Consider the following 26,739-nt stretch of genomic DNA (forward strand, 5'->3'; position numbering starts at 1 on the left):
CCGACTTGTAGTATATGTACCCCGACCTGAAGCGTATGTACCCCGACTTATAGCGTCTGTACCCCGACCTGTAGCGTTTGAATGGTCCTTTCCAAAGGAGCCAAAATAGTTTGAAAGGTTCGTACCCAAACATTAACCCCGAATTATAGTGTATGTACCCCGTCTTGTAGCGTATGTACCCCGACCTAGTCATCAATCTTTGGAATACATTACTACCCAATATGAAATCATTGACAGTCCCATACAACTTTAAAAAGGCCATCTACCAGTTTTTCACTAGTCATTCGTAAGTAAAGTTAGCAATCTGTATATATGTTATGAATATGTATATGTCCTTTTAATCTTGAGCTGTATATACAGCTGTATGTGTGTGTCTGTATGTATTTGTGTTGAACCCTGGAAGATTAGTCGTATTACGATTAAAGAGTATCGCAATAAACCAAAGGTTGTAACAGAACTTTCTGTCGATTTTGAGGAACGTTTACCGTATATGCAATGAGACTCCCACCAGACTGTCCACGTGTAACGAATACTTTTTATTCTTTATGATTACGTTTTCATAATTATTACATCGTCGTAGAACTACTCTTAGAGTGATTTTAGATTTGTTGCGTACTACAGAGTGGTTTTAGATTCGTAGCTGTTTTGATAATTACAGTTAATGTTTATTTATGTCAAGTGTTCCACAACGAATCTTGGTCACCAAAGAAATACCATCCTTCATTTAGATCTGGTTTACATAACGTGTACGTTAATCATTATTCTAAAGTTTGCTGATTCGTCAGTTTGTTTGATCAGTTTGTTTGTTAGCATCCAACACGTTGTTGACACCACAACACACAGTACAATACCTCAAGACCCCCTGTGGTGAAACAGTGTGCGCATGTCCGCAATGCTAGTCCACTTTTTGGGCAAGTTTTTTGCTATGTACAATTAGTACAATTAACACATGTTGATATCCCCTACCGTTGATTCAGCGTACACTTATGTGCAGAATTGTAAGGAGATGAACAATTTACAGTTAATTGTTCAAATTGTTCTTATACTTTCTGTTCAATCATGAACTAACTTTAAGAGTGTTTAACAAGCTTAAGGAGATCAGGCCTGATATCCCCCAAAAGATGCTGTTAACTAAAATTCGAATCTAGATTCTTCATCTAAAAGCTAACGGTAATGGAATTTCACATATTTTCAGATGCTGTGTCAATGTTTATGGAAAGTTCTTGTCCCAGAAATCACACTTCTCAGCCAGATATCCCTGTTCCAGTTGGTTAGTTGGTGCAGTGAACTTCATGTTGACATAGTTGTTGAGCTTGCTGTATTTTGGCCAGTTGATGACGTCACCAGGCTGTTGTGGGTGGACCTGGTGCTGGGAGGAAACTCGCCATCCTGAGTTGTTGGGATCTCCGGTGTGGATGAAGTTTCCAAAGTAGTAGGCCATGGAGTCGGCTGTGCTCTGTTCTTCATCAGTCACGTTCAGTCCGGCTAGCTTCAGGGTTTGGAAGAGATAGGGGACGTCTGATCCGTGACAGACGCGGCTATAGCACTCCTGGTCGAACTGTGACCACACGGCCACATCATTGGCCTTCGTCATGATCTGATCAAAACGGTAAAGCCACACGTCTGGCAGTTCAAAGTCGGTGGCCGCTCGGATCACCCTCCGTGCAGGACAGGCATAATAATGGTCCGTGGAAGCACGTGACAGCGTCGGGCGTTGGTCTCTAGATGAATCTGGCGGGTACTCTTGCAGCACTAATTCTGCTTTCCCCAGGAAAACGCCAAGCATGACTTCTTTATACAAGCTTTTCCTCATGCTGTCCCTCCATGCAGAATACATGATCGGAAAGGCTTCATCAGTGGTAGAACCAAGGATAAAGGGCTTCTTCTGGAACTTTCCTTGCAAAAACATGTCCTGGAGGAGTTGGGTTTTGACGGTGATTCCGTCAACATGAGGTGCCCACTCCACATACTTCTGTATGATGTCTGTTGGGACGGCAGGCTCAGACTCTGACCCAGCTTTATTGACCATGTCTGCTTCTGCAGCCCGAAAGCATGTCATGTTGCCTGTGGTACAGTTCAGGAGTTCAGCTACAACCTTGCTGAGCTGCAGGGCTTCAGCACGTGTCTTGTGAGAAATAAAGGGAATGCTCATCATGACGGCCTGTTTGAAGAGGTATTCAGTATTTTCTGCAATGAGGTGAAGCGCCACAGAATCTGCTCCTGAACTTTGCCCCATGATGGTCACCTGGTCTTTGTCCCCTCCAAAGCTCCCTATGTTATTCTGGACCCATTGCATAGCAGCTATCTGATCCAGTGTTCCATAGTTCCCTGTAGCCGCTCCCTCCCCCTCCCCAGCTACCAGAAAGCCCAGAGCCCCAAGTCTGTAGTTAGTGGTGACTACAATGGCCCTTGTTTTATTGGCTAAAAATCTACCGTCAAGAACCAGGTCTGTAGCTGAACCATACTTGTACCGCTTCCCCGGGAACCAGATGGCCACTGGTAATTTTGATGAAGGGTTGAAGGGGAGGGGGGTGAAGATGTTGAGGTGCAGGCAGTCCTCGCTGAACTTGTTATCCCGTGGACAGCCATACTCCTGACGGACATCAGGTAGATAGAGGCAGGCAGTCTGTATGGGAGAAAGGGGGCAACACACATCACCATAACAGTATAGATCAGTATAGGCATGTATTCATGTGTAGAAAAATGGTCAAGCTGGATTGGATTGACACTTTGCTGCCGCGCCCATTTCTCTTTTGTCTTGAAGAATCTAGACTTACTGAGGACGAGATTAAAACATCTTATCTGTATCTGTATTCATATAGCCGGTATAACCGCCAATAGGCGTAACACACCAGCTTTGCAGGCACGCGGCGCGGTAGCAGCTGGTCATATTACAGCGAACGGTCTGTTACACTTAGTATTTGCATATCTGACTGCAACCGTTCTTTAAAGCTACTTAGTGGGGATGTTCCTACAGTACTTCATGACAACAAGTTCCATTCTACTATGGTTCTCGGGAAATACGAATTTTTGAACACATCAATCCTTGGCTGATAACTCTGGTACTTAAAAGCATGGCTATTTCTAGTCCTCTTCTGAGCTGGAATTAGATACTTATCAGTTGGTACGTCCACAAGTTTATTAGTCATCTTGTACATCATGCAAAGTCTGGACGTTGTTCTCCTGTCTTCAAGTGACATCCATTGCAGATCTTGTAGCTATCCTGGTAGACTTACCTGATAGCAGCCAGGTCGTATATGGGTAGCGTTGTAGGTCTGTGGTGCCCAAGGAGTGTTGAACGGCTGTGGTGGTTTCCAACGCATTTCTCCTACTGGTGGCATGCCGAAGGGCAGCCCATAGAAGATGGCTGCCTCATCAGCATAGATGCCTATTACCGGGCCAAACTGCGTTTTCGCAATTGGTCCATTCGGGGGTACATTTCCGTCAACATTACCCAGCGCAGATGAAAGAAGGAAAACTAGTGAGAAAAACGGTGTCGACTCCATGGTTGGGCTAAGTACTGTGACAAACAAGTCGTCTTTATCATTAGAATTTGTACTTTGGTTCCATTGAGTGGCCTAATTAAACATCTTCACAATTTGCTCGACATTACAACAAACAGGTATGTTAGCTTTCTCTTATCTCCTCTTAGCCGTGCCTCGTACTAGAAACACGTTGGGAAGCATCATGCAAGTTTTCATGTTTTTAGGGCTGACCCCAAAGTTGCGTTGCGCAGTAGAGTCCTTTAACGTTATAGTCCTTACTTAAAAATCTTTAATACCTGTCCTTTCCTTGAAATTGTTTGCCCAATCTTGAGTGCCAAGCTTGGGCCTCACACACCTCACACCTCCAAAATGAGAAGAATCTAATTGAATCTACAAGTTGTGTGGACTTACGTCGAGTTTTGTTACTTTCTTCCCCTTCCCATATACCAGCGAATTACATGTACACACGTAACCGGAATTTCATACTGTTGACCAATCACCGAGTACAATTATAATTTGGTTTCATTTCTGGTTGGTTGTTTCAGTATCAATATTAGCCAATCACTATGCCGCCTTTTGTCAACATACGGATAACTTGATAAATTTTCCCGTTGAACAGAGTTGGTATGTGCTGATTGGTCATCTTTTTTCAATTGAGCAATCAGCATTCAGCTAACAAGAAGGCGTCGCGGATGAAATACATTTATTTTAAAGACCGCTAGAGGACGCTTCTTAGAAAGTAATGTGAAAACGTATTGAAAATCTTCCAAGGTTGCTGTGCACTCTATATTCCGCCAAGTGGCGCTCTTGACACGCAGCAGAAACGTCGATTGAGTTGCTCTCAAACGTTGCTCGGAAAGATCAAGGAGGTTCATTGGAAAGATTAAAGCGGAGAAATCCTTACCCTATAAAGGTAACTAGGATATAATATCGTAGCTTGTATGGTTCAAATGCTTCGCAAAGGTACGGGGAACGTTAGCGTTCACAAACATCTCGTAGATACCACGAGTTCGGAGTTAATAGTCTGACTGAATCTTGGCCCCTCCGTCATGGCCTGTGTGACTGGAGTCAAGAAATTGGATTAAAGCTAGGTATTTACTATGTACTTGGTATAGTCTCTTTTCAATCATTTTAGTGGCCTGGAAGTTATTTGTTAAAAGCTAAAGCATTATCCTGCTGTTTATTTTGCTGCCTTTCTTGCTGCTAATTTTTTTCCTCTCGACAATAATGTTGCATGCCTCGGGAGACCAAAATACCTGTTTTCTGCACCTGCTACTGATCGATGAAGTTGTTTTATGTTTTATACAATGTACTACTGACACCCCCTGACTGAAGTACTTTACATGTATTGCATGGATATCTCATGTTCAAAGTTCCAGTATTATCATAAAAGAGTCGCATGTTGTCATAAAAGAGTCGGAATTGTCATAGAAAATTCATAAGCAAAATAATTTACTGATTAAAGATCATAAAATTTTACAATATTGTAAAACTTTAAAAAGCCATTAATCTCTGCCATCTACTATTACCCTACCTGGCCACCAATGTTTGAGTTGCACTGAGTGAGTGATCACATACTTGGCAAAGTTCCATGGCATGGGTTTACCTCTGACAATGGATATGGTCCTCAGGTAACCTGTAACTCACATGATTTCTAGTGGGTAGCCCCCGAATAGGACTGGCTGTGGAATGCCAGTGAAGCAGATGAAAATTATTTTTATCACACTGAGCTTTGAGTTTGGTCAATCTTATCTCATTGCTCTGTTATTATTGGCATTGCCATTGTATGTTATATCTTCAAAGGAACAAACATTTTCATTCAGAATGATCAATAAACTCCATTTGTAGTGATCAAACATTTGCACAATGTGACTACCATGGGTGATTACTAGTATATCTCGTGGATAAAATGCCCAATTCCCCCAGCTTAAACATAATAAATACCCCAATTTCAACTGTTGCTGTCTGACCAAGAAGCTTGTTTTTACGCTCCTAAGTAGTCTGACAAGCCCTTTTCATTCAAAAAAGAATCTAAAAGAGACCTTTATACCTTTGTACCTTTATACCTCAAAAAGACATATAGTGTTGTTTCCACCATGAATGTTGAAAGTTCACCTCCATAGCTGGCATTCCGCGTATCACGACTGCTGTCACATTTAAATTGAACACAAAACATGCAACCATGTGACCTTAGGTGTAAACAATACCTTGGCCTATTGGGTGAACCTTGACCCAAAGCCCCAAGGCACCAATACCTGGCCAGGTGGGCCCATCGCTATTTCAAGGTGAGTCAGGGGAATCCCCTGCCACTCGTGCATGCGCATTAGAGCTGCAGCCTTTCTTTAAAAAGGACATACGCAGTTGTTACTTCATAGGAATTTGTTCAGTTTATCAGTGTTAAAATCATGGCATCTTGACATGACATTGTCAGAATGTATCGGTATACTACTTCTGATCGTGGCCAGCCACCAGGTAAGTTTGTTAAACACTTGTTTGGAATTTTTTTCTTCTTTGTTATGCTTCAGTGAACAACAATGAATGTAGTGTACGTGCTCCTTTTTGGAGGCCATTTTGTGACTCTTTAAACAATTCTGCTAGTAGATCAGAGATACTATATTGATCATTCATGTGACATGCTGCTATGTATACACAGACATTTCAAGACTTAACACTCAGGTAGCTTGAAAAAATTCATTCTGGGACAGGAATGTACATGTAAGAGGTCACATGCAGTACATGTAAATGTTTGAATGTTTGAACAAACAGATTGTGGAAACACGTACTCCGGTCATGAGATCATGTACACCTGTTGCATTTGAGTTTGAAGTGGTAAAGAACCAAGTAACTTACTTTATGATCATGTTATTGATGTTATTTAGGCTATGGGAAATTGTAATTGCTGGGGAACTCCATTTGGGCAATTATGGACCAGTTTAAACTGGCCCAGGGCGGTGAAGTTTTGGCTGAGTCATGGAAGGCGCCCAACTGGAAGTGCCTGAATGGCACGTCATAATGGTATTTGTTTTGGTTAGGAAGGATTGGCCAGGAGCCAAGTGTTGTGGAAACAATTATTGCTTTGTTAAAAAATATATAGATGATATTATACATTTGTATAAGTAAGGTGAAAACAGGCTTAACAGTTCTTACAGACTAGAATTGAACATAACATGTAAATCTGAATAACAAATTGAGGACTAACAGACAAGAAAGTTCAAGTCCTGCTCACTATAATCTCCCACATGAAAATTATAGTATTATAATTGTAAGAAAAGAAATGTGAAGACCTATATGTAACTCAGCCAATTTTGGTCCACTGATCAATATAATTTACAAAGGGTCAAACTGTGATGTTAACATATATCTTACAAAATGAATGTTGTATCTCCATGTTCGTGATATATAGTGAGTGGTTGTGGTTGTATTTACACTCATAAAATGATCTTCCTCAGGTGTTGGCCCATGGTGTTGGACGATGTGGCAACGACAAATATCTACATGACGGAATTTGCTGCAACCTTTGCCCGGCTGAGACTTCTTTTGTTGCAGACTGCACGCTGTCTACAGATACTAGCTGCAAACCATGTGATGGTGGCCATACATATACCGCATATCCAAACAGGCTGCATGGATGCTTAAGATGTAAACACTGTGATGGCCATGTTGGCCTAGTGGTAAAACCAGGGGGTGCATGTGTACCAACAAAGAACACAGAGTGTCAGTGTAGAGAAGGAATGTACCATCCACATGAAAGTTCCCAAGTTTGTGTCAATCACTCAACATGTCCCCAAGGTGAAGAACCTGCCCGCAAAGGTGAGTAACTACACATTATATAGCACCTGCAGGTGCCTATAATTCATTTGGAACAATACTAGTAAAAGATTGTAGCTGAGCTTTAGAAAACCACAAAAATATTTTTTTTTTATGTTAGCCACACCAATCAATTTCATCTAAATCCATGGACATTTAATTTTGATGTTAAACAAAAGGACAACATGAAAACAGTCTCAGGGTTGGGAGGGAACATTCTGACTATATGCACTTCCCCGTAACAATGTGTATAAATGTACAAACTTTGAAAGTCGTGAATTTCATCCATAAGTCAGAGGTGCTCAGGCTCAGTGTTTTCATGTAGAACCAACAGATTTACTGTGGACAAATATTCCTGAGCAAACGTATGAATTTTTATGTATTGAATAGTTGGCAATTATGCATATCCATGGATGATTAGTTAATTTTGACACATTAGATTTTGTGCTTTTTATATATAGTTTTAAGCTTTGATCAAATTCAAAGCGAGTATTAGTCATCTGGTCAGTAAAGAATGTTACTATTACATGACCAAAAGTTGCTGTACAATGTCATGTTTTTTTCTATCTTGCAATTATGAACTGAATTTTATTCTACATCTACATGTATTATAAGCATTATTCAACAGGGAGAGCAAGAACTTATTGATCATGATAGTAAAATGATTTGGCAATCAAGCATTGTAGATAAATGTCTCATACACCTTGCAGGTACACCTGTGTCTGATACTGTGTGTGGACCATGTCCTGATGGCACATTCTCCAACCGTGAGTCCCTGACAAAGTGCAGAACATGGAGGAAGTGAGTTTGTGAATTTGATTTACTAGACAATAGTATTATATATACTTCCTGCTTCAATTATCTGGACTTTATTTAAATCAATAAGTTGAAGTAATCTGCTGCTGGTATATAACAATCACTCAGTATTATCAATATATAGGAGAGAATTTTAAGTCAGGGTCTACCATGGTGTTTTCATTATAAAAAATTTTGTCTTGAAGTTGATCCTGCAAAATTAATGTAAAGTGGGGCATTGTACATTGGATTTATTCAACCTAGTTATTAGATTTTGATTCATTTCAATGACTATCCATGATCGCCTGACCTTGATTTGAATTAGCGATGAAGGGGATTATCCAGTAAGTTGTGGGAAAAGTCCAAGAGAACAAATATACTTCTCTTTCTGGCTTTTCTAATGTACCAGGGATGGACTATAACTCCCTGGCTTCCCTTGGTGTGTTTCAAACCATATCAAGATCTTATTGAATGCTGACTTACACTCATGTTGCTTCCAACTCCATGGCTAATTAACTCCAAATACTTTGCCAGATTCCTATCTCTAAATCTGTGCAAATGTATACAATAATTGTAACCATATGGACTACATGCACTCATTAGGCAGACATGGCTTTCCATGTTTTTACACAAATCTTATTATTGTATAATAAGCATAATTTTTTGTCTCTTCAGCTGCACAGCTATGGGCATGAAGACAATCAGAAATGGGACATCAATAAGAAATGCAAGATGTGAACCATTCCCAACCACGAGTACCAGCTCTCAGACAGTAGCACCTGCTCTGAGGGTGAATTCCACATCAAATTCAGCTTCCACAGCTACAACAGCCACTTACAGAAGCACATATACGACAGCAGCACCTACAACAAGTACAATGCATTCCAGCACAAGTGCAGCAAAACCACCTGTACAACAGACGACTGATGAGTCAGAGAGTCCGGCAACCGTGTCAGGTGATTTTCACAGGTTTCTTTCTCTGAAAAAGGGAGAGTAGAAAACTTTAAATTTGTAAATCTGCTAAAGCCTAGCATGTACATGTAAAAGCTTGACCTCATATTGATGACCAACTCCAATTCTTTTGCCTTGACTACTTTTGTTGACATATTCAACTTGTTTTCCTCTGCAGTGTCACCTCCTCCCTCTGACAATAATCCTGAGGCAGATGGAGGAAATGGACCAAACCACCATGACAACAAGGCCCAAGTAGCAACAGCTGTAGTTGTAGGACTTATCGCATTTGTCCTTATAGTCCTTTTACTGCTTGGGATTGGCAATTACTTTCGCAAATGGCAACAAAGGCGAAGATGGCAGAGACGCCCAGATTATCGGTCATGTAAGTAAATCATCAAGATCCTTGTTCAAACTTGATCTGTTTTTCTACTGTTAATCTATTCATTTATTTATTGGTTCAACTGACATGTAGCCAAGGTTGCCCAACTAGCCATTAGTGATCAATGTAAGTATGTTTTATGCCAGGCACCACAGTAACTGTTAAGGGCCCTGTCACACTTGTGTGTATATTCAAGTGCACGTGAGTTGCGCAGTAACATTTTTTTGGTTTAAGTAAGGTATGCGGGGAAAAAGAATGTTTTCTACATTGACCCACCGTTGTGAGGCCTTGTGATCGAGCCTAAGAAATCATTTATTTGGCTGCAAACTTAACCTAAACCAAAAACATGTTGATACACAACTCATGATCATGCGGACTTGTCTATACGCACAAGTGTGACAGGGGCTTAAATGAATGAGCTTAATGATAAATAAAGCATACATAACTTGGAAAGTGAATGATTATGATGTTATCATTTCATATTAATGATGATGCCTTTTGGACACCTTTTCAGTTCCCCTTCCAGAGGATGAAGATTTGCAGGTACTGTTTATGCATACCTTCCATTGACATTCAGTTTGTTTAATGGCGTGTTGCATACCTGTATGTTTCTATCAGAGTAATGACAGTTTTTTTCCTGATATTGCCCTTATTTATTTGCTTCCCTTTTTTCCTCTACTTTCTTCCCTACTATTTATTTCTTTCCACTTCTTTCATACATTTTCATTAGTTTTAAACTGATCGAGTAAAAAAACTGTTTGAGTTAAAACAATTGCTGAGCTGACTTATTTCACATTTGTTATATACATATAGAATACAACACGGGGTATTCCGTATCACCCGAGGTACCAGCCCGACCGCGGGTCGGATCGCCCGACGGCCGTAGGCCGAAGGGCGATCCGACCCGCGGGAGGGCTGGGACCGAGGGTGATGCGGAATACAACGTGTTGTATTTTATTTATGTCATACCTTGGTCATACCCACCCGAGAAAACATACATTTCAATGCGGAATGCGCCAGAAGTTGAGGGAGTTTTGTGTCTTCGAACAAGAAACTGTAGCAACATTGATTCCAATCTCCGAATCCGGTATTCGAATTTCCGACGGCCGCACAACCGGCGCGCTCGAAATGCGTTCGAAATATTCTATGGAAGCCTGTGTGATAACACTTCCGAACCCTATGTGATCCGGATAGTTATCACACGGTCCGGAACACCCGTATCAGGCCCAGGCATGACATAAATGTATGTAGAGGTTTGATGGGGTCTTGGTACTTAACTAGCCAGTCCTCAGAAATAGAGCCTCTTATCCAGTCACAGGAAGGGACCTTACCTCACCCAGATACTTTTGATTTTTTATCATTTATGCAATGCAGAAAAGTATTTTTGGCTCATGCAATGATGTATTTCTAGAACTAAGAGCTAAAAACTGCAGCTTGTAATTGAAACTTATTTCTGCATGGCACACTTTCCTTATATGGAGTTTGTCTAAACTGTTACAGTGTCCAAGCTGTAGGAAAAGCATTGCATTCATGATTAATTGAATAAGGTTATTTTGAAGTGACTAATACTTCTTCTTGGCTTTACACAGGCAGGTGACTTGGAAAGACGGCAGCAGGTACCAAAGGACAATGTGGGTCGGGCTGGGCATGTCAGGAGGACCACAGCTACAGATGTAACCCCTGGAGACAACACCGGTCCTCACGAGATAGAGTCTCTTATCCAATCAGGAGGAGGGACCTTACCTCATGACACAGGTAAGTCAGTTTCATCTGACAGTATGTTATCCCTGCATATGACTGATACATGTACTTTGCTGTCTCTATGCTGTGCAAAAACTGCACATTTCTTTCAATACTTTATTGAAAGTTGCACGGTTACTGAATTGGTGCATTGCTTGCTTCTATGTATAAATGTATTCACTAACAGTCCATAGCGCAAATAGTTTTTAGATAAAGTTGATTAATTTATACATTGCATGATGGTTTATACAGGTACAGGTACGGTCCCATGAAGGCCTCCTCAGCTTTAGATTCATAATCTATTATTTTAGATTATTGCACACTTTATAATGTAAGTCTTGGAGACGGAAACATATGATGATCTGGGCATTTGATCATATACATGCATGTGAACATGTGCTTTTACTACTGGTACTAAGAATACATTTGTATTATATACTTGGACAGGTGTATGATTATGTTCTGAAATTTAATTTTTGTTTGTTTCTAATGATAGAAGCTAAAGGTGCTGTGGGACCTCCAGCCATCTCTATAACTGATGTGCACCTTGCAAAGCTTCCTGAGGTGATGCCTACCAACTGGAAAAGACTTGGCATGAAACACTTTCAGATAAGAACACAAGATGTTGACAGGATTATAACAAAGCACCCATTTGAACGTGATCTACAGATAGTGGAAATGTTCAAATTATGGACAGGTCGAGAAGGGAAGGCTGCTAAGTTATGTAATCTGTGTCAAAAGTTGAATGAGGCAGGGATTGAGTGGAAGGTTTTATGTGAATTGTTTAGTGAGGAGGAAACCCAAACCAAAGCATTGGTGAATTGAAGGTATTGCTTCTGTCAGAGTCGTGCCATAGTTATGCTCATTAATATAATCATGTACATTGTACATTATATCATTACTTGGTCAGTGCTGTGTATGCCTAACACCGTCAATGTAGAAAAGTAATTCCTTGTCACACAGCAAATATGTAGACATATCCTTCTACATAGCCTTCTCATAATTTATTAGTATGAACTGAATAGTCTTAAATGTTCTGCGATTGATTTGTAAAAATGTAAATACTATTTCTATATCCATCTAAAGTACAGCCATCTGACTAATGAGGCTGTAATCACAGGTCCCCCATTTTGCACAAATGTAGTTCCAAACAGTATGCCCTTCCCCAGATTCGAGCTGGGGTCTCACAGTTACCAACTTGGAATCAGGAGCTCAACTGTGAAGCTGCTACCGATTGGGCTTTATTAAAATCCTGCAAATTAAATTTTTGATACAATTTAAGCTTTTTTCATACGTATGTAATATGATGTTTATGCAACTATGTAACATATTACATGTACACTTGTAACAAACATGACCTGCCAAGCAATGGTCCAGAGTTGAGATAGCAATATGTACTTTAATTGTATCTTGGGTGTAAGCTTTGAGAGCACATAGAGTTGATGTTCGGTCATATGCAAACCTACTGATGTGTCATGTTTCCACTAACATTGTTGTACTCTCTTCTATTACATGTAGGTTGACAGAATGTGCTTAGATTAGACAAAACCAACAACAAAAATTGCGCTTCAGAAAAGGTTGAGCTGGGTAAGGGTTGGGCAGCTTTCAAGGAAGTATAAAGTAAAGTTTATAAGGGGTGGCAGCAGTTAAGGTGACTAAGCTTTGCCATCTCCTTCTGAAGCTGTAGTCTGTGTTCATAGTGGTGGATTTAAGCTTTCTTCACAATCATTTCACTTTTTGATTGGAAATATATTTTTTCACTATCACTATGTTAAAACCTATATTGTTTTATAATCATGGTTGTTATAATTGACTTTTTTGGTGTTGGTGCCCACCATCTCAGGCAATTACTGAGTGTTTGTCTCTGTGAACTCAATGACATGATTATTGTGTATTGGAGTTAGCCAAATAGGACACTTTTATTGGGGACATTTTTGTTAACTGGGATTCTTAGAAAGTAATCATGTACATGTGAATGGGTAGCAAAAGTCTTTTTTAAATGGTCTTAAATGCATTAAATAATGAATGATTGTATGTTTTGATATGATTTAAGCTTTTTCCATATGTATGTAATATGATGTTTATGCAACTATGTAACATATTGCACATACACTTGTAACAAACATGATCTGCCAAGCAAGAGTTAAGATAGTAATAAGTAGTAATATGTACTTGTATCTTGTGTTAGCTTTAAGAGCACATAGAGTTAATGTTTGGGAATATCCAAACATACTGATATGTCATGTCTACATCAACATTGTTGTATTGTCTTTTATAAGTTCAGGTGGATTTAGAAATTCCAATTTGAGTGTTATGAAATGGCAGTAATCTTTGGAAGGCAGGGAAAAGAGATTCTGGGGCTTTTACTTTAATTTGTACTGTTGCAATAAGGACGATGACACAGTCAGAGGTGAAATCATCTAATCTTGCCCTTTTTTTGTCTTGTCCTTTTTTGTCCTACTGCAAGACCAACCACTTGACACGCCGCATGAATTCATAAATCATTTATTCAGGTATCATGATTATATTAATCACATAGATTATCAACAATACTCTAACTGGTGTTTAGGTAATAGGATAAGGACACAATGATGTTTTTCACACCATAATCACTCCTCTAGTTTATGTCTTAGTTATAATATTCCATAATGTGGAGAACTAAAACTAGCCAGTATTTCATACCTGATAAATGCGCATTTGTATCAGATCATATGGAAATAATGAAATATTATGATACTGATATCAAGATCAATTCGTTACTCCAGACTTTTTACGTTCACCTTCATACATGTTCCAAGCCTTTTTAAAACAATAATAATGTTCCAGAATAAATAGCGTCACTTTGAACAGACCAGTAGAAATCAATCTTTCTTTCCTTCAGTTGTTTTTAGTCTCTGTTGATTTATGAGCGCCGCCGTGCTCCCAAATTCAAACTGGCGCGTCAGCCTAACTCCCGACATCCTCTCCCAACTGTCACCCTCCGCGTTGTACACCCATATCCCATCAAGCACCTGGTGAAACCTCACTCCTCCACAGACGAAAAGTTTCCCATCTATAACCGCCACGCCTGCCGAACAACACTCCTCTGGTAGCCTCTCTCCTAGCCGCCATCTCTTCTTCTCTACGTTATAAATCTCCACTATATCCATCTCCTCAATGTAGTCTGTTCCCCCGATTACGTAAATCTCTCCGTTCAGGACCGCAGCGCTTGCTTTTTTCTTCATGACCATCAGAGCCGGAATTTCTGTCCAGTTTGACTCCACTGTGTCAAAACAAAGCGCACGTTTTGTGATCCCTTTCCTAGATCCACCCGCAAATCCACCCATAACGTAGATCTTTCTGTCCAAGCTAACCGCGCAGTGATCCGACAAAGGGTAAGGCATAGGCTTCGCGTCAGTCCAAGCCTCGGTTTCCAACTCGAACACTTCCACCAAATCGTATCTTCCCGATCTATACGAACCACCTAACGCGTAGATACAACCTTCTATCGCCACTATAGAAAAGTTAGACCTGGGGTGGGACATGTTAGGCTTCTGTGACCAAACATTATGGACGCAGTCGTACTCCCAAAATTCATCGGACGGTCGCCAACCCGACGAGGAATGCAGATCTTGTACTGTCCCTCCAGCCACGTATAGAAAGCTCCCATAAAACGTACACGCCATGTTACTGAGACAGAACGCACTGTCTGGTGTAGGTACCGTACATTTAGTCTTGTTGACAGGGTCGAAACAAAAACAGGTACTACAGTACTCTATGTCTCCCATATCTGTATACTGCTTCCCTCCGATAATGAATATAGTATTGGCTTCCTTCATGCCATGTCTAGGACCGTCCTTACAGGGGACGCTACAAGCTGAGCCGCTAGAATCATCCAAGGCCTGCGTTGCACCAGCTTGTTCTATAAAATTCACACATTCTGGTGAAGATGAGAGCAGATCGTCCGTAGCAAGCTGTTCATCTAGATAAGATCTGTCCATTCTCGTTAATCTGACTTCTTTGATGAGTTTTGGCGCGCTCTCTGCCCTTGAATGCGGCAAATGTTTGATCCATTTTAACGCAGCTTCGTACACCTCTTCTTCCTTCTGAACGTTGAGATCATCACTGGCTAGAAGTTCGGACACTTGATCTTGGTCCAGGTCCAAGAATTCTTCCTTTTGAGACACCAAGATGAAGTGATCCTCTATGAGCTCCTTGCAAGACTTCTTGAGATCGTCGCAGTTGTGAAGGGATGCGAAGAAGTAGAACTTGACGCAATTGTCGACGTTTAGTTTGTCCATGATGTACTTTGCACAGGCCCTGTGAAAGTTTGACAACAATGATCTTTATATCAAAAGTGGAAAACTTAAATTTCTGCTCTAATGTTACTAGTATTCCATAAATAGCACAAGCTGATGGTAAGAAGGGTTTGGAAACAAAGAAAATGTTTGTATGCTTACCTACGCAGGTTTAGAATCTGAAACATGTCGGCAGCCGATAGAAGTTCCTCTATGGTTGTCTTGTATTTGTCTCCAGGGTCCGGTGCCTTGGCCGCCCCCAGTATGGGAGGTATTTCTTGAAACTCTACCTTGCCTTGGAAACAGAGACACGAATTATCAACAAAGCTCATATGTGAATTTCTGAAATCTAACTCCTTACACTGAATGGCAGTAATATAGCTATACGAGCCCCTATGTTTTAAATTTGCTATGTTGAAAAGGCTTCTCTTCTGAGGCGTCACAAAAAAACTAAACAAAACGAGCTTCCTGAAGCGCACTCTGGCGAAAGAAAGAAGTATTGCAAGTCAAACTCATTGTGCAAAGGATCCGAGACAAAATGTTACGACTTCTTTAAACAACAACTTGGATGAAGTCAGGGTAAGGTTAAAGAAAGTAGCCTTACCAGTGTAGGCGAAGTTGACAATCTGTTCCATGGTGCAGTAGCTGACTCCGTACACAGGTACCTCCTTCCGGTAGTGCTCCGCCATATCCATTGTGAACATGAGACGAAAATATTGGCTAAAGAAATAAAGGGTACAACGATACATGGTAACTGAACAACAATAAACGATGAATCTTTCATCATAATGATCGTTCTTTCATCAGGAGGTAGGTTACGAAAGAACGATCATTCTGGTTGTCTTGTTTCGGAAGACGGTGTAACGCAATTCAGCCTATCAAACGGCTTCCCCTGGTGCCTACATTGCACCGCTAAGTACGAATCCACAGACTGTACAGTATTTTTACAGAAAATTGATCTATTGATAGACAAGCAGGTAAAACACAGATGAATGTGTTCAAAGCCTACTTGTGTTTTTCTAACTGGGATTAAATCTGGGTGTTGTAGCCCTTCAGAACATGAAAGTTTACAAGAAATGTACACCCGAACACTTGTATTTAATAGTATGATGGAATTGAAAGATATCATGTTTGACCCAATACCCCATTGTTCTGTTTGTGAAATGTAATGAATATATTGTCATTCTGGATTTCTAATGGTCACATTTTCCAAAAACAAAGTCTGATAAGCCTGAAAAAACAAAAACCCCATGCGAGCCTTTCACAATTTTCCCATTCCCGAAAAGAGCGAAATTTGGCAATTTGAAGATCGTCGTCCTAAGCATTAATCGGGGGCGGCCGGGAGTGGTACTGCAGGTTAGGCTCTGTTAGGGTATATCGTGCCGACTTATAAAAATGTGGCAATATCCAATGCTTGACTTACTTGACTTACTTGACCTATCCAATGCACTTTGTGTAAAGCCGGCGAAAATGTTACCGAACAGAAGTAGACAACTTCACCTAATTTTAGAACGACCTTTCAGACTTGTAGAAACACGACTTGACAAAAAGTAAGATGGATTTTAGGCGCCCAGGAGCCCAGGAAACGTCATGGTCACCCGGCCGTAGAAGCGCCACCTATGTGCACGTTACTTTTTGTACGTATTGAGTAGGTTAAGGCTCTCTTTCTCTCTCTCTCTATATATATATATGGACATCTGTGTAATAGACTGGCATGATTTCTTATTTTGAAAACGCTGAAAAATCTATCTGTATCTATTTAACACAAGACAACACAACAACAACAACTACAGAAATGTTGTCAAAATGAATTGTATCAAATTCAAATTAACCCACCCTTGACCTTACTCACCTACACGTCACCAGCACACAGCGGTGACAGTGAAGTTCACGTCCATCCACACACAGTGTGACGTCAGTCATGACCTCTTCGTCGCGCATGTGCAGAAGCTCTTTGAGAAGATGTCTCTCCTGCGACGAACTCATATCAAGGGTCATCTTGTGTTGGATGTCCCGTTTCTTGCTAAGTTCCTGTATGGCCTGTGTTTACACAATCTCTGGCTGGCTGAGGTTAATGACCCCCTCCGAGGTTTAGTCAGGCTAAGTTCCTGTTCTGCCGGTCGCCTTTCTTTGAAATGTAGTTTCGTCACAGCTTACTCTGAAGGCAAATCAGGAATTCACAGGTACATGTGCAAGTATATACACAGATTTCATAAAAAAGGAAATAAATTTTATCCTCCCTTCACATACATGTACGTCCAGTTGTTATGGTGCCAGAGATAGATATAATACTGAATAGATGAACCAAGCGATATCAGATACATTTTCTGGTACAGTTGCACATCTACATAAAGCACGACTGTGACACACATAAGGACATAATGTACGCTTTAGATAGACTTGGAGGCTTCCCGAAATATACCGTGGGTTATGACAATTCAATACGACACAGAAACAACTTGATGTATACAGACTTACGGAATATCCGTTAACAGATGTTCAAGACCATGTTGAGTAGATGTCCTGTTTGTCTGAAGTGTTAACCGCTAGAGAGCTGCGTACATTGACCTTGGTAATATTACGTCAAAAACAAAATTGTCACTCGTATCCTGGCGTCAATGTGTAACGTGATACGTCCAGTCTAGGAAGGGACAGTTCACTGTCCTTCGGGGTGGATTCGACAGGAGGCGCTTTTCACGTAAATTTGGGCTTTCTAAATGTACAACAACGTTTTAAGGACGATGCATTGATTCTAAGTTTACGGAGTTAAGCTAGAAAGATATCTATATGTGTAAATCCCAATAAATCGGTAATAACAGAGTCTCCAATAGGAATAATGCACAATCCCGGACTCCATATGCTGCCTGTCAATCATATTCTTATATATATTATAAATAGACAACTGTCCTGTTTAAAGGACAGCTGTTATCATTGTCAACACCCCGTCCCGCTGTCTAAATATATGCATATGTTCATCTGTCCATATAGATCATAGATTTGGGGGAGGGGGGCGTTGTTGTTTTGTTACAAGTGCGAGCTTCTACAGACGTAAACTTTCTGGTATATGGCAAGGGCAAGGTTAGGGAAGAGTGTAAGCCTTCAACTTGAATACACTACTGAGAATAGAAAAAAATGCATGCCCCCCCCCCCCACATGTATGTATGTACATCATATCCTCCCCTCCCAAGAGTTATCATTGACAGGTGCATTGTGGCTCACATTCAAATAAATGTCAGTTTGTCAGAAAACACCACCGTGGATACGGTTACTATGACGTACACTTAACTAGAATGACGTCGAACCCTACGTATAAACATCTATTAAAACTCAACAAAAATGTTTATTCGAATTCATGACAAGGTTTTTTTTCATTTTACTTATCTAACTATCAATAATGGGCGACCAGTCTTTTCGTACATATAAAATAATATAATTCTCAAATAAAGTCATGTACAATACATCTAGCTTATGAATAAAAATATTGGGTGAATGCTCGTGTTATCGTGATACACCTTTTCCATTAACTCGCGTTAAACCCTCTCCAATGTTAATCTCTTCATCTCAATATCTGTTACAGGCAAAATTTTCTGAAATAAACCACAACAAATAACAACAAACTAACACCATGACCTATACATGTGTTTTGTTTCATGTCGATTGCGACATATACATGTCCTTTACACCGGTCTGTCCATCTTGAAATATGTGTTGTTGGCAACCATCTCTAGTGTGTCATTATCAAATTACGTACACTTAACTTCAGTTATCGCCCCTCCCCATTTTACGATCTGTTTTGAGAACGATGTGGGCAGGGGGGTGTTCATGTGCATTTCCAAAAACTCCTGACAATAGAAAATATACATTCTTTTATCCCTAACGCCGAGGAATTTTCCAAGGATTTTCTTAGAAAACACTACGGCTTTGTGCGACCGTTTTCTTAGATATGGCCGTACAAAGGTGGTCGCCTTCTCTTTGTCTGATCGTTCTTTGGTCACCAAATGGCGCACGACAAGACAATAAAACATCAAGTACCATCCACTGTACAAAAGAATTTCGAAATACCACCATCATAAAATATTCAAAGCCCATCATTACCCTTTTCACGTCAGCTAAATGAAATATGAATACTTTATGATGTGGCTATCGCACGCTCTTTTGTAAAAACAGAATTCGATTTCAGAAAATGTAAGCATATTGTGATAAAAACTTGTTCCATTAGAATATATCTTTTAAAAGAGAATTACATTTATCTTGAAATATACTAAAATACAGTAACAAACAACTTAATTGAAAGAAGGTCCTTTCCTCGGTCGTAACGGAACAATCTATCACTGAAAGATATCATTCATATATCTTATCTATATAATATGGTCTATAAAGTTAGCGACGACGTCCTTATACGACAACTTCCAACATAAGAAACTTACACGTATACGTAAGACACATAATATATGTCTTACGCTGTAATGTGTTTACAGCATATCAATGATACAATGACAAATTATGACATACAAACGTATATGAGTAGGTTATGTAGAGAATGCACTGTAATGCTTATAACATGTCACGAGTATCAAAATGTATCGAAATGAATGCTTTCGCTCGACCATGAGGCGCCGTCGTCCCCGTAGTCTGAGTAAAAATTGCCACCGTACTGCCACCCAGGTTCCGACGGGCTAGCCTGCGTTCCCAGCCCTCTGTTCTCATCCGCTGTGATACCAGAGTCCGTTCTTTGCCTCTCGCTCGGACTCTCTACCGGACTCTCAAACGCGTTCAGAGTGGTTCTCAGAGGAGCATAGCCCATCCTCGTCTTGTTTAAGGTGTCTTGAATTCTCTGTCTGTTTGACAGTAGTTCAGTTTCCCTCTCCACTCCTGTGGCGCTCGCCGATTTTCCCTCCCACCCGCCCGGTGTCATGGAGGAAGAGGGCCCCCACAGTTTTGCCGCCGTGTCTGACTTTGAAGAAGTTAGACATGGACGTTGGGCTTCCGCTCTTTTCGGAATTCTAGGTTTGAGCTTTGGAAGGTTTCCTGACTTCTTTGTGTCATCCTTCTTCTTAAACATGTTAGTTGGGGACTGTCCTGGACTGGCTATTCGACTTCCTCCTTCAAAATATTTAAAATCATCTCCTTTACCAATTATCTCTTGGGAGGAGGCCGGAAGTTCATCGTTATGATCATCCGGGATATTAGGGACGGCTTGGAGGTGCTTCATCATCTTAGCTATCGTCCTTGTCGTTTCCACGACAGCAGACCGTGAAATTCCTTCCTGTCGTGCTTTTTTAGTCAGACTGGTCTGTAGATCGATCAGTTGTTTCAAGATGGTGGCTTTGTCTTCTCGATGGAGATCTATCTCGTTTAGCATCTTCGCCATCTCTATCTTTAAGTCGAATAGTTCTCTCATCATCAGCTTCGTATCGTGTTGTCTGTTGGCTTTAAGGAGAACGATGCTCTTGCGGAGGGAGTCTCTCTCTTTCCTCACCACGGGAAGCTCCCTGTGTAGTTCGTTCAGGCGGTGGCGGAACATGACCACTTGCATGGAGAGTGCGTCCTTCTCCGATCTATGTGAAGCGGTCTCCTTACGAGCGAGCTCCAATTTTGATCTCGACATTTCTGCCTCTTTCCTGAGCTCGTCTAGATTTGCTGCATATCTATTTTCGATCTCGGCGAGGTCATTCTTCTTACGGAGTGTTTGAAGCTCAGAGTCTAAGACTGTGACCCGACTTCTGAGGATGTGGATTTGCACGGCCTTTTCTTCTTTGCTTTCTGCTGCGGTTGACTCATCGATATCACTCTCGATCTGTTGCGTTCTCTGGTTTTCTGTGCAAATCTCCATCCTCATTTCGTCACACTCGGTTCGCAGACGTCCGAGTTCTTTCTCCATTTTTCTTGTGTTCTCTTTGAGTTGTTCAGAGAGGTCCTTCTTATCCAGAAACCTGCGCTCTAGAACGTCCTTGTATGTTCTCAAGTCATCATTCTCGCTCCTCAGGTTTTCTAGATCTCGTTCCAAGTCCTTTACTTGGTTTACGTACACCTCTTTTTGAAGATGGCTGTCCATTTTACTGCCATCTCCCAAGGCTCTTCTTAGAACATTTAACTCCTTTGTCAACTCAGCATTTTCCATTTTGAGCACGTTTTCTCTGTACTCCAGTAGATCGCATGTTTGTATGGCCTGGCTGTACTTACTCATGAGTCCCCAGGTGGCCACTGCGTTTTCCTTCTTGTGACGACTTTGTTTCTCAAGACTTTCCTCCATTCCTTGCAACTGTTCTCTCAACAGCTCTACTTCGTGGACTTTACGGCTCTTCTCAAAGATAATTTTCTCTACATCGTCACACAGCAACTGCTTGTCATACGTTACTTCCTCTAACTGGGCCTTTAGCATGTCTATTTCCCACCTTCTAGCCGGAGATAGTTGGGATTCAGAGATAGTAGAAACATTGGTTGATCTCGGGACCATATCCTCTTCTGTCTGCGCACTTTTTTCATCCATCTCCGCGCTCTGTATTCCTTGTATCTTGTCTTCAATTTCTGTGTGAAGAGATGCCATCTTCTTCTCCTTCTCTTGTATCTTCTGTTCCTTCTCCTCCAGGGAATCCTCCATCTTCCTCACTTCTTTCTCCAGGAGGCGTTTTTCCTGTTCCAGCTCGTTTCGTTGTTTTCTCTCCTCGACAACGGCAGCCTTCAGGTGGCTCAGCAGTCCATGTGCCTACAGAGCGAGAAATGAGATCCGAATCTTGAATTGATGAATCTTCGACCTATTTCTGTCTCAAATCAAGGTGATTGATTGTAGGAAGTGCAGCAAACTAGGTCACTACACATGGGATAATGATAACTTTACAAATCATGGTAAAAATCGTAATAACTCGACAGGAGAACAGTACATATACCTTTACGTATGGTATGCCGTTCATACTTTACAATTTTGAAAAGAATACACATAACATTGATATTAATCAGTTTCTTCAGTGAACGGGTTTTAGAAATGACTTTTCTTAATGCCAAGATGTGTATATGTCCCCTCTCTCTCTGTATGCATGTATGTATGTATGTTTGTGTATGTGTGTGTGTGTGTGTGTGTGTGAATTCTCAGACATCTGAAGACTTACAAACCTTTTCTTTATTTGTCTGTGTGTGCACGTGTGCGCGAGTGTGCTTGTGTCTACTGTATTTGTGTACGTGTGTTTGCACATGTGTGTGTCTCTATATTTGTGTGTGTGTGTGTGTGTGTATGTGTGTGCGTGCGTGTGTGTATGTGTGTGCGTGTATGTGAATTTAAAGACCTACGAACCTTTTCTTTTTGTGTCTGGAGCCTTTTCTGGAGCTCCGACTCGTTCGCGTCCTTTTCCTCCTGAAGAGCTTTCTTCTCCCCCTCATATTTCTGTACTAACTTCTCTTGTTTATCCTTTAACTGTGAAAACAACAACAACAATAACATTAACATCAAAAATAACAGCAAGTATTTATGACTGTTTTCATGGTAGAACAACGAATCATTTTACAACAGTCTTTTATTCTAAACTTTTGATGGATACCGCGGGCTGCTGTGCCTCTCTTAGGCAAATGGAAGGCATTCAGCACCAAGGACAGACATTGCTACTTTGTTCCAAAAGAAGGGAAGAAAACGAACCATGGAAATCTCATAGATATCATATTATTCAACAGTGCCAATTTCTGTCCAACATAGGTTCTAGGTAGTTAAATGTATCAATCTTTTGTTGAAATATATATTTTTTAAAAACAATATCCATCCTTAGATTGTTGAAAAGTTATATCTTTACAAGGACTAGCCAAGGCATGTATCTGCTTATTCGAATTATAGTGATGGAAGCAAAAAAAAAATGAATTTCTACCTTCTTCGTCTCCTGTTGTATCCAGATTGAAATATTAGCTCAATGTCTTATTTGGACCCCCTCACCTTAGCTATAGTATTATTTAGAATAGGAAGAACGTAATTGAGCGACTATTGTAACAGGTACAATGTATGGCGGCGTGTACATACATAACAGTTGAACTATTGCTAACATCTACCAATTTCAGTTGTGCAATGGCCTAATTGGTAAAGTGTTCGCCTTGCAAACGGTAGACGTAAAAAATGATACATACTGCTGTCTGTGCGTAGTATTTTAGCATTTGGGAAAGAGTATAGCAGTTAAACACACGCCTCTACCAATGGACTAGCCCCCTGCTATTGTGATGGCACAAAGTTGCGTGGCCCAAGGGCTACTGAAATGGAGATTGGCACTGCCCTATGCACCGTCTGGTGCGAGACGACTTTAACTTAACTTAACAATTTTAAATTATAATTTCATGAATAATCTAGTCATGTACTTACCGTTTCTAACTCGCTGCTGATCTCTAGGCTCTTCTCCCGTTCCTCCTCTAACTCCCTGATAACTCCCGCCAGCTGGGTTTTAGAGATTTCATACTTCTCTCTCCAGGCCCGGACCACGTTGGTCAGGTGCTGTACTCTCTGTTTCACCTCCTCAGGCTCTCCATGGAGAAGGTTGGCCGAACTACCAGCTCCTGAATGACAGTGATGGTTGTGAAGAAGTTTTAGTTCTATATGGCCACGGTACTAGACTAGATAATTAGGCCATGTTGATTTGATTGTATGGATGACATCTGCGCGCGCATCAATTTTCGTACGTTTCCAAAAAAAGGTAAGTTTTTAACCATACTGTAAATCGTACAAAGCAGCTGAAATGTGACAAAATGAACGCCGTGAATTGCAGAAAGAAAATTAAAAACTGTACTAATGTTGTAAAACGCCAAAAGCAATTCTACAAGCCTAGGGAGAAGATGTGAAGAAATGAAAATGAATAACCATTTATTTGGTATAGATACCATACTTTGTGTGTTAAAAGTCATTTGTTCAACCTTTCAAACCACGTAGATTTCATGATGAACTTTTTTCCAAACATTTTTATTTATTCGCACGCTCGCATCAGTTTAAGGGTTCCCAGAGGATGTCATCCATATAATCAAATCAACATGGCCTTATTACAGTTTCAAACTACCAAAACCCAAAACGAACTCCAATAAGCAAACCTTTCTCTAGCTACCTTTCTTTCACATTAATCTATGGAATACCCTTCTAACCAACATCAGATAACTGTTCGGCCCATCTAACTTTTGAAAAAGCAATCAACCATTTTTCTTAAGTACGGTCTATTACGTATACCTTATATCTTATGGCTTAATTATGCATGTTTTTTTCAATCCTTAAATCTGAATGTCTATATGTATTTCTTCTTATAAATAATCCTGAAAGATTAGCCTTTGGCTTTAATAAATACACAGAAATGATCGGGTATCTGTATTCTTAAATGTTAGGGCGTTTGCAGAATGTGTGTTAGTGTGCCACTTTCAGGTAAATGGAAGGTATTCAGCACCAAGGACAGATATACATATTCAGTCTACGGACGGTACAAATGTTTAACAGTATTCATTGTTCGCTCTTTACTTTAACGATATAAATGGAATGGAAGGGACGGGTAATAATGAAACATGGAAGCGTAACCTTGTCATACTGTCAAAATAACCAATTTTGTCACAGATACAAATACTTTGAATGTAGACGTATTCACTGTCTAAGCTATTTTAAGACTTATCAAGGTAATTCAGTGTAGATACCGGTATTAGTATACATTTATGAGTGACATACGGTCTAAAGCATTGAAACCATCTTTCTGAATATCAACTTTGTTTTTTCTGGAAAAGAATTTTCCATTTCTGTTATTGAAAGCTCTAATAGCATATTGTCACGTAAGGTAGCAACAAAAGTAATCTCCTAGAATTAGGGCGTTCTCAACTTTTTTTTTCCTCACAGCTATATAAGCCACGTATGTCACGACACTCGAATGCGTAGCAACTACACCTTGTTTATACAATGTCACATTAACGTTTAAGACTAACACATTCCAATCACTACAAAAAGGAATGTGTTAGCACATTGACTTTTCTTTTAATTTGGTTCGAATTCAATGATTGCATGCACAGTATCTATATGTACCGGCCGTACTCGAGATAATAAACCACATGTACAAATGTACGTGGGCTATCTTGCTATGTTTCTTGCAGGTCACGACTTATCAGTGTTACGGAGTGAGAATTGAAGGCATTCAGCAACAAGGACAGTTATAACTATTCATCCGATGGACGGTATACGTGTATAACAGTATTCATAGTTCACAAGTCATGTATGGTTTACAAGGTAGAATTTGTCGTTACATCCCCTTAAGCATAATCAAGATGAACAGTTGATGTCAGATAGCATTAAGATAAAAATGACTACTTACCGCTTGCCCTGCTCACCCCTCTGTTTGGCCTTCTTATCGCAGACATGATTTTGTAGAATCCTTCAGAACGATATTTTCCCGCCTTTCTTCTTCTCGACAATCTCTCCGCACGTATCACTCAGGTACCATAAATTTTCTTTCATAATTTTTGCTATTACAAACATCATTTGGTTCAGGGATGCTGTTATATATAAACATAGATGTTATCTAGGACAAATCAGGTTACGTTTACGCCTTATTTACCATCAAACGAGGATGTCAAATTCCTTGATGAGTCATTGAGTCATGTTACACACACCCCGTATCCTAGCAACGCAGACGATCAAGGCTGTCTCCTCAGCGATGGTCGTTTTCAGGTTTTTCCCGCGGGCTTCACTGACGCAGCGCCATTTTGCGTTTTGAATGTAGACATTTTCCCTGATGTACATAGATACGAACGGTACGAATCGTTAGGAAAAACCTACAGAGAATTCTCCGGACCGACTGACGCACTCTGATACCTGTACTGTCGCCATGATCCCTCATTAAATATGCAGGAGTCACTTAATAATGAGAACGAGGGACAAAGTAGCCAGAATTCAAGCTGGAATTGCGTGCATGACTAGAGATACAATGTATTCATCGCTATGTAAGGTTAGGGATAAAACATTAGTGATCAAAAGGGTGAACACGAATTGATCTATCCATCTTTCTTTGTCAGTCACTGCGGTTTTTTTTTCAATTTCTTCACTTAATAGCAAGAACGAGGGACAAAGTAGCTAGAATTCAAGCTGGAATTGCGTGTATGACTAGAGATACAATGTATTCATCGCTATGTAAGGTTAGGGATAAAGCATTAGTGTTCGCAAGGGTGGACACATTACACGAATTGATCTATCATATTTTCTTTGTCAGTCATTGTCTTTTTTTTCTATTTTTCGTGGCACACACGTGGAACAAATATTCTGGGCTGTGTATAAAGAAATACCAGTTCTTGTCGGATCACAGTGTTAGTGATCCTCCCC

General features: G+C 40.4%; 4 protein-coding genes and 1 long non-coding RNA gene across 5 annotated transcripts; 2 read left to right on the forward strand and 3 right to left on the reverse strand.

Annotated features, from left to right (window-relative positions):
- Positions 1-1,210: 1,210 nt before the first annotated feature.
- LOC136442972 (crystal protein-like) lies at positions 1,211-3,506 on the reverse strand. The gene is made up of 2 exons (XM_066440017.1): positions 3,237-3,506; positions 1,211-2,626 (listed from the first exon to the last, which is right to left on the reverse strand). The coding sequence occupies exons 1-2, from the start codon at positions 3,504-3,506 to the stop codon at positions 1,211-1,213; spliced, it is 1,686 nt and encodes a 561-aa protein (XP_066296114.1).
- Positions 3,507-5,784: 2,278 nt separating this feature from the next.
- Positions 5,785-7,288, forward strand: LOC136443944 (uncharacterized). The gene is made up of 2 exons (XR_010757211.1): positions 5,785-5,957; positions 6,935-7,288. It is a non-coding gene; the product is annotated as an uncharacterized lncRNA (long non-coding RNA).
- Positions 7,289-7,938: 650 nt separating this feature from the next.
- On the forward strand, positions 7,939-12,804 carry LOC136444004 (uncharacterized). The gene is made up of 6 exons (XM_066441399.1): positions 7,939-8,093; positions 8,763-9,043; positions 9,217-9,423; positions 9,935-9,963; positions 11,010-11,175; positions 11,657-12,804. The coding sequence occupies exons 1-6, from the start codon at positions 7,954-7,956 to the stop codon at positions 11,983-11,985; spliced, it is 1,152 nt and encodes a 383-aa protein (XP_066297496.1). The 5' UTR covers positions 7,939-7,953; the 3' UTR covers positions 11,986-12,804.
- Positions 12,805-13,796: 992 nt separating this feature from the next.
- Positions 13,797-16,154, reverse strand: LOC136443972 (kelch-like protein 6). Its single transcript, XM_066441360.1, has 3 exons — positions 16,042-16,154; positions 15,600-15,732; positions 13,797-15,459 (listed from the first exon to the last, which is right to left on the reverse strand). Exons 1-3 carry the CDS (start codon positions 16,139-16,141, stop codon positions 14,022-14,024), a joined length of 1,671 nt encoding a protein of 556 aa, XP_066297457.1. The 5' UTR covers positions 16,142-16,154; the 3' UTR covers positions 13,797-14,021.
- Positions 16,155-20,010: 3,856 nt separating this feature from the next.
- On the reverse strand, positions 20,011-26,163 carry LOC136442973 (uncharacterized). Its single transcript, XM_066440018.1, has 4 exons — positions 26,034-26,163; positions 23,770-23,960; positions 22,726-22,845; positions 20,011-22,143 (listed from the first exon to the last, which is right to left on the reverse strand). The coding sequence occupies exons 1-4, from the start codon at positions 26,161-26,163 to the stop codon at positions 20,011-20,013; spliced, it is 2,574 nt and encodes an 857-aa protein (XP_066296115.1).
- Between the last annotated feature and the right edge of the window lie 576 nt (positions 26,164-26,739).

This window comes from Branchiostoma lanceolatum, chromosome 10, assembly GCF_035083965.1.
Source record: "Branchiostoma lanceolatum isolate klBraLanc5 chromosome 10, klBraLanc5.hap2, whole genome shotgun sequence".
Taxonomy (NCBI): Eukaryota; Metazoa; Chordata; class Leptocardii; order Amphioxiformes; family Branchiostomatidae; genus Branchiostoma; species Branchiostoma lanceolatum.

Excerpts from the sequence above, each read along its gene's own strand:
- LOC136442972 (XM_066440017.1), bottom strand. The coding sequence starts at position 3,506 with ATGGAGTCGACACCGTTTTTCTCACTAGTTTTCCTTCTTTCATCTGCG. Across the intron at positions 2,627-3,236 it reads TACGACCTGGCTGCTATCAG|ACTGCCTGCCTCTATCTACC; the intron begins GTAAGTCTACCA and ends TCTCCCATACAG.
- LOC136444004 (XM_066441399.1), top strand. The coding sequence starts at position 7,954 with ATGATTTGGCAATCAAGCATTGTAGATAAATGTCTCATACACCTTGCA. Across the intron at positions 9,964-11,009 it reads CAGAGGATGAAGATTTGCAG|GCAGGTGACTTGGAAAGACG; the intron begins GTACTGTTTATG and ends GGCTTTACACAG. Across the intron at positions 11,176-11,656 it reads GACCTTACCTCATGACACAG|AAGCTAAAGGTGCTGTGGGA; the intron begins GTAAGTCAGTTT and ends TTCTAATGATAG.
- LOC136443972 (XM_066441360.1), bottom strand. The coding sequence starts at position 16,141 with ATGTTCACAATGGATATGGCGGAGCACTACCGGAAGGAGGTACCTGTG. Across the intron at positions 15,733-16,041 it reads TGTCAACTTCGCCTACACTG|GCAAGGTAGAGTTTCAAGAA; the intron begins GTAAGGCTACTT and ends TCTGTTTCCAAG. Across the intron at positions 15,460-15,599 it reads CAGATTCTAAACCTGCGTAG|GGCCTGTGCAAAGTACATCA; the intron begins GTAAGCATACAA and ends AAACTTTCACAG.
- LOC136442973 (XM_066440018.1), bottom strand. The coding sequence starts at position 26,163 with ATGTACATCAGGGAAAATGTCTACATTCAAAACGCAAAATGGCGCTGC. Across the intron at positions 22,846-23,769 it reads TCAGCAGCGAGTTAGAAACG|TTAAAGGATAAACAAGAGAA; the intron begins GTAAGTACATGA and ends TTGTTTTCACAG. Across the intron at positions 22,144-22,725 it reads TCCAGACACAAAAAGAAAAG|GCACATGGACTGCTGAGCCA; the intron begins GTTCGTAGGTCT and ends CTCGCTCTGTAG.